Below are 6,239 nucleotides of genomic sequence, written 5' to 3'. Positions count from 1 at the left end.
CAGGCCCAGGCCCAGGCCCAGGCCCAGACCCAGAACCAGATCAAGGCCCAGGCCCAGGCCCGGACCCAGACCCAGGCCTGGGTGCCTGCCCTGGGGCGAGACACAGCCCAGCCTGGCTGTGGGGCGGGGCCCACCCACCTGGAGGGACGCGGTGGCTGCTGACCTGGCACCATGCAGCAGCGGCCGCCGAGTGGGGGGACAGGCAGTGACGGACCTCGTTCCCGGGGTCGGGGCATTCCCAGAACCCCATGTGTCAAAGCGGGGCGCCCTCTCCCCCACTGCCCTCGGTTCAGGGTGACAGCAGGCGTCCACAGTGCCCCGTCTGGAAGCCTGTGAGCGCAGGTGCGCGCCTGGCCCGGCCTCTGCGTGGCCCTGCTGATGGCGACGAAGCTTGTTCGCCTGCAGACGCCGCCGCGCCGGCCTTCGGCGAGTGACCGGCCCGGGGCCGTCGCCCCGTTGGCGTGACGTCCAGCTCCCGCCCCACTCGGGCGGCTCAGGCTGCTGTGCGGGGTCCGAGAGTCCCCCTCCCCGGCGGGGCTGCGTCAGAGGTGGGTTTCTTTTTATCTCTTAAAAGATTGTTGATGCACACAGGAACCGGGGTGCAGGCCAGAGGTGTGTGGGAGTGAGGACTCCCCAGAGACAGAGTGGGGCGCTGAGCAGGCGGATCCACTGAAGCCTACTGCTCAGGTGCAGCAGGGAGCCGGCGGCAGGGAGAGGGAGGTCTGCTGCGCCCCAGGGGTCCCTCCCTGGCCGGGGAGGGCGTCCAGGCGGCTGTGGCCAGCTTCCCGGTGCTGCTCTTCACCCATCGGGCCACCAGGGAGGCCCCCATGGCGTGAACCCCGGGGCTGTCTGTGCTGGGCTTCAGTGCAGAAACCCCACTTTCCCGCTCCGGAGACAAATCTATGGAGACGCCCCTCAAATCTGAGTCTGCTGGCTGACCCTAGACTAGGGGACTGGCGCGCGCTCCCGGGCCCACAGGCAGTGGGAGAGTGGACGGCAGGCTGTTGGCCCCTGGGGGCTTTCGCAGGACAGGCGGGCGGGAGCTGGAGGGGGCCAGGGGCAGACTCAGGGTCTGCACGGGGGGGGGGACCCGGGGGCCCTTGCGAGGGGAGCCAGGCAGGGTTCCACGGGCACCCTGAGTCTCTTCCCTTGGGGGGCAGGGAAAGCACACCTGGAACCCCTGAACGTTGTGGGGCGGCCCTGGGCCCACAGGGCCTGGGACAGCCGAGGAAGCAGGCAGGAGGCGCTCCCCAGGGGTGCGGTGGGCGGGAGAGAGGGCCTAAGGGTGGAGGGTTCCGCCTGCAGATGGGGGGGGGGCGTGAGAACGCAGGTGCCGTGACTCAGACAGTGACACTCCAGATGTTTTTCTGGGGGACAGTTGCAAAGTAGGGTCTGCGCAGCTGACGTGTGGCAGATAACGCCACCCCGGTGATTAGGGCGAGTAAGTCACGCAGGGTCAGAGCTATCAGATGGGGGTAATGACGGTCACTGCCCTGGCCAGCGCCATGCCAGCCCGGTGTCCCCCGCAGCCTGGCGGGCTCCCGTGGGGGGAGGGGGCCGGGCGCCCCGTCGGGGCTCGGCCGGCCCAGGCCCGGTGCCCGCGTTCTGCTCCTGCGTCAGATTTTCTCTGTTGGGGCTCGCCGCGTCCTGCGGGGCCCGGGTCCGGCCCCCCCGCCCTGTCCCCGCTCTTCCCCGTGGGGTTTCGGGGAAACCAGCCGTCTGCGCTCGGGCCGGTCAGGTGTCTTGGGCAAGAGCAGAAACTGCTGATCCTGGCTGCTGCTGCTGCGGGGTGCTCAGGGTGGAGCGGGGAGCAGGCTGTGGCTTGGGGGAGCCGACTCAGCCCTCGGCCGACCTGTCGGTCCAGCTGGGTGACTGCCCCGCCCGGCCTGCCCCTGCCCCTCTGGCTCTGTGGGAACCCGCGGGCGGGGCTCAGGCTGCCGCCACCCCCCAGACCCCAAGGCCCCGTCCCGCCAGGAGCCCCCGCCCTGCGACGCGCCCAGGCGCCTGGCCTGGGCCCCGGCCACAGGCCCAGCGGCCCAGCCGGCCAGGACTAGGACGGTCCTTTCTGCTCCATGCCGCCTGGGGGCCCTCGGACGGCTGCAGCCGGGGGCGGGGTGAGGGGGCCCTGGCCTGGCCGCCTGTGTTTTTCTTTCTCCTTCCGCCCTCGTGCTCTGCTCGCCCCTGGAAGCTGGCCAGAGTGGACGTGGGGAGGGCGAGCGCCGTCCAGGAAGCCCAGCAGGTGGGCGCGGCCCTGGCGGCAGGTGACGGCAGAGCTGGCCCTCGCCCAGAAGCGGCGCACCTCTGAGTCTTCGCGGGGTTAATGATTGCCGATCCCCTCGCCCCCAAACAGCTCCAGGAGAGGCAGGAGGTGGCAGAGCTCCGGGTGGAGGCTGGCCCCAGGGGAACCCGTGACAGGTGCAGGGAAGCCCCTCAGCGGCCCACGGGGGGGCCCCGGAGTCCGCCCACACGGAGTCCGCCCCAAGGAGGCCATGTCCAGAATCACCTTTCACTGGCCTGCTATTTGTGTACACAACTCTGCATTTTTGGGGTGCAGCCTCACACCTGGCGTGGGCAAGGGCCTCCCCGCCCTGCACCAGAGCCGCCTTGCCAGTCCCCCCAACACCCCTTCCCCGGCCCAGGGGCTCTGCCTGCCCACCAGCCTCTCCTTTGCTCAACTGGACAAACATGGCCGCCCCCCCCCCCGCGTTTGCTCTCGGGGTCGGGGAGCCAGCAGTGTCAGCATCGGCGCAGAACGGGGGTCCAACTCCCTGCATCTCGGGCCACTGCCCCCCCACGTGCCTCCGACGGAGTGCCAGGACCCCTGAGATCGCCCTCCAGTGGGGAAGGGGAAGGGCACGTCCCCCCCTTCATTGAACGCCCTTCATAGTGACCCCACAAAACCAGCTATGTTGGGTGCTGGGAAACCACGAAGGGCCGGGCGAGGAGACGGAACCCCGTAATTATAATAATTTCCACAGCTCGCCCAGCGGGCGCTTCCCAGGCTGGGCGCACCTGGCACAGACACCCCCGGGGCCTTCCCAGCCCCGCCCGCCCGCAAGGTGGGGTGATGGGTGGGGGCGAGAGTGGGGTGACGCCTCAAGCTTCTCTGCAGAAACAGCCCCAGCTGGCCCGGCCACCCCTTGGACAGAGGTGGACGAGGGGTCCATCTTGTCGTCAGGCGCCCTCAAGGAGGGGCGCCTTGTTGCAGCGCACCCCGCTTTCCCTAGAGCCTCTCAGCAGTGCTTGAGCAGCGTCTTCAGACAGCTGATTCGGAGGTTTCCCTCTGAGCGTCCGGGGAGCCCGGAACGCCAGACAATAGGGGCCTTCACCCCCTGCCATGGCTGTGGGGGGCGGGGGCCCCGCCGGTCCTCCACCCGCCTCTGCCTGGGGCCTGGCGTGCTTCAGCAAGCCCCAGTGCAGACTGAGCGTGTCTGTGAGGCAGTTGTCGGGGTGACTCAGCCCGAGTGGAGCCGAGGCTGGCCCTGGGGTCTCCGCTGGGGGGAGCTTTGCTTCTCACCCTCCCCCAGCTGAGCTGAGATTGGAGGATAGGACTCTGGGGCATTGGCGCCCCAACCCAGAGCCTGGGGTGACACACGGGGCGCCCCATCCCCCCCAGCTCAGGGGAGCCCTGAGGCGGCCCGGGACCATGGTCCTCTTTAACAAGAAAGGGGTGTCTGGCGCCTGCAGGGCGTGTGGCCAGGGACTCCCCAGGGCTGCCGTTTCCGGAGGCGGGGCCGCGGCCTCCCGGGCCGACCCCGGGGTCAAACTCCTGTCTCCCGGTCGGCCAGGGCGGCCTCGTCCGGCTCCCTGGCCAGCACGGAGCATGGACAGGGCTGTTGGGAGGGCCCCCCCGGGGCGTGTCCCGGGGGGTCGGGGGCAGCCCCCGCACGCAGTGAGACGGGTCCAGGCGGAGGGAGGCCGGGCCGGGCAGGCCCCGCTCGGGGCCCCGAGGTGTGGCCATGAGGAGCCGAGCTTGCGCAGGTCACTTGGCGGGGCCGCGGGCTGCTGGGCGCCGGACCCCGGGGAGGTGGGCGGCCTGGGTCTGTGTTCCTCAGTCTGTGTGCTGTGAGTGTCCGGCAGAGCGCCCTGGGGAGCGGGCACGGGGGTGCTGACCACAGCCGTGGTGACCGCAGGCGCCTCCCGCTGAGTGGGACAGCCTCTGCGGTCAGCCTGAGTTTTAAGTCCAGGCGGGAGCAGGTGTCTGGAGGGACTGGCCCGCCGTATGCAGCAGTAGGAAAGCCCCCCACCGGCCCCACAAGAAGGGAGGCGAGCGGAGCCTGGCCCAGGCTCGGGCCGCCCCCGTGACCTTCAGTGTGGCCTTACGGCCACTGTCCAGTCACAGAGCGTCAGTTCCGGCCTGGACGGCGGAGTACACACTGGGGGTGTGTCCCCCAGACACCCTCCACCACGGAAAGGTGGTGTGCACGCTGGGGGGACCCCAGCCCCCCTGCCCTGGGGGTGCCCCCCAGGCCCCTTCCCTTCCACCACTGGAAGGCGGTGTGCACCCCAGGGGTGCCCCCTAGCCCTCCTGCCGCTTGAAGGCGGTATGCACCCTGGGGGTGATCCCCAGCCCCCCTGCAGGGGGAAGGCGGTATGTACCCTGGAGGTGCCCCCCAGGCCTCCTCCACCACTGGAAGGCAGAGTGCACACTGGGGGTGCCCCCCAGACCCCCTCCACCACTGGAAGGTGGTGTGCACCTCAGGGGTGCTCCCCAGATCCCCTCCACCACTGGAAGGCAGTGTACACCCCAGGGGTGCCCCCCCAGATCCCTTCCACTACTGGAAGGCGGTGTGCACCCCAGGGGTGCCCCCCAGCCCTCCTGCCGCTGGAAGGTGGTATGCACCCTGGGGGTGATCCCCAGCCCCCCTGCAGGGGGAAGGCGGTGTGCACCTCAGCAGTGCTCCCCAGACCCCCTTCACCACTGGAAGGCAGTGTGCACCCCAGGGGTACCCCCCAGCCCTCCTGCCGCTGGAAGGCGGTATGTACCCTGGGGGTGATCCCTGCAGGGGGAAGGCAGTATGCACACTTGGGGGGGTCCCCCAGGTCCCCTCCACCACTGGAAGGTGGTGTGCACCTTAGGGGTGCCCCCCAGCCCTCCTGCCTCTGGAAAGTGGTATGCACCCTGGGGGTGATCCCTGGCCCCCTGCAGGGGGAAGGCGGTGGGCACACTGGGGGCGTCCCCTGGCCTCACCACTGCTGGGAGGTGGTGTGCACATCGGGGGTGCCCCCCAGAGCCCCTTCACTGCTGGGAGGCGGTATGCACACTGGGGGGGGTCCCCAGATTCCCCTCGCTGCTGGGAGGCAGTGTGAACCCTGGGGGCGCCCCCGGCCCCACTGCTGCTGTAAACACAACAGGCTTTTGCCTCGCAAGCGTAGTGCTATAGCAGGAAGGTCCCCCGGAGTGCGGGTGGGGGCTCCCCCAGAGGGCCTCTCTCTGTGGCGTCTGTGGGCCTCGGCGGTGGGGCCCCGCTGCGGGCGCGAACCGCAGCTTCCTGCGGGGCCGAGGGCGGGGCCCCCGCCTGTCTCTGGGGCTGTGTCCCCCGGAATCGCCCTCTGAGCCACAACCGGCCTGAATTACTCAGTGTTTCGGCCGGGCGCGGTCAGCGCCTCCCCGAGGACGCAGGCGGCCCCGCCCGGCCCGTGCGCCCTTGTCCCGCCGTAAAGGGCTGCGCCCGATGCCGCCCTCGCCCCTCCCCGCCGTGCCAGAGGTTGGCAGCGTTCGATTCTGCGTCAGCTGGTTCAGGGCAAGTCTGGGCACCACCGGGGGCTGGTTCAGCTCCGCGGGAGGGGCCGCACGGCACTGGGGACCAGACTGCCGCCTGGGGGGGGGGGCGGGCGCCCAGCCGGGCAGGTGGGCAGGGTGGACGCCCGGGCCTGCCTGGGGCCCTGTCGTCACCCGGGAGTGGTTCCCAGGAGAACGCGGTCCTCACCCACATACTTTCAGCCAGTACCAGCTTGTTGGGGAGCCCTGCTGCCAGGGGGCGGCTGGATGCGAATGTCGGGCCTTCCCAGCGCCGGGTGGGGCGCAGCCAGGTGGCCGGGTGGGGCTCCCCCACACACCCTGCCCGCTGGAGCACATGTATTTACCTGCGTACAGGAGCTGGGGTGCGGGCCAGAGGGGTGGGGGGGCCCGCCCTGGAGGCGGAGCGGGGAGCGGGACAGGCGGGTCCCCTGGAACCCACCGTGAGGGGCAGCGGAGGGCCGGCAGTCTGCTGCGCCCCGGGGCCCCTCCCTGGCCG

General features: G+C 70.6%; 1 protein-coding gene across 1 annotated transcript in view; it reads left to right on the top strand.

The window, feature by feature from the left end:
- The first annotated feature begins 5,675 nt into the window (after nt 1-5,675).
- The window catches only part of DSP (desmoplakin), a 27,371-nt gene continuing 26,807 nt past the window's right edge, over nt 5,676-6,239 (top strand). The window contains exon 1 of the mRNA XM_012734152.1: nt 5,676-5,851. Coding sequence (XP_012589606.1) covers nt 5,676-5,851 — 176 coding nt within the window. The remainder of the gene's footprint in view (nt 5,852-6,239) is intronic.

Source organism: Condylura cristata, unplaced genomic scaffold (assembly GCF_000260355.1).
Source record: "Condylura cristata isolate star-nosed mole 26May11 unplaced genomic scaffold, ConCri1.0 scaffold00048, whole genome shotgun sequence".
NCBI lineage: Eukaryota > Metazoa > Chordata > Mammalia > Eulipotyphla > Talpidae > Condylura > Condylura cristata.
This window is presented reverse-complemented; position numbering and strand designations above follow the sequence as displayed.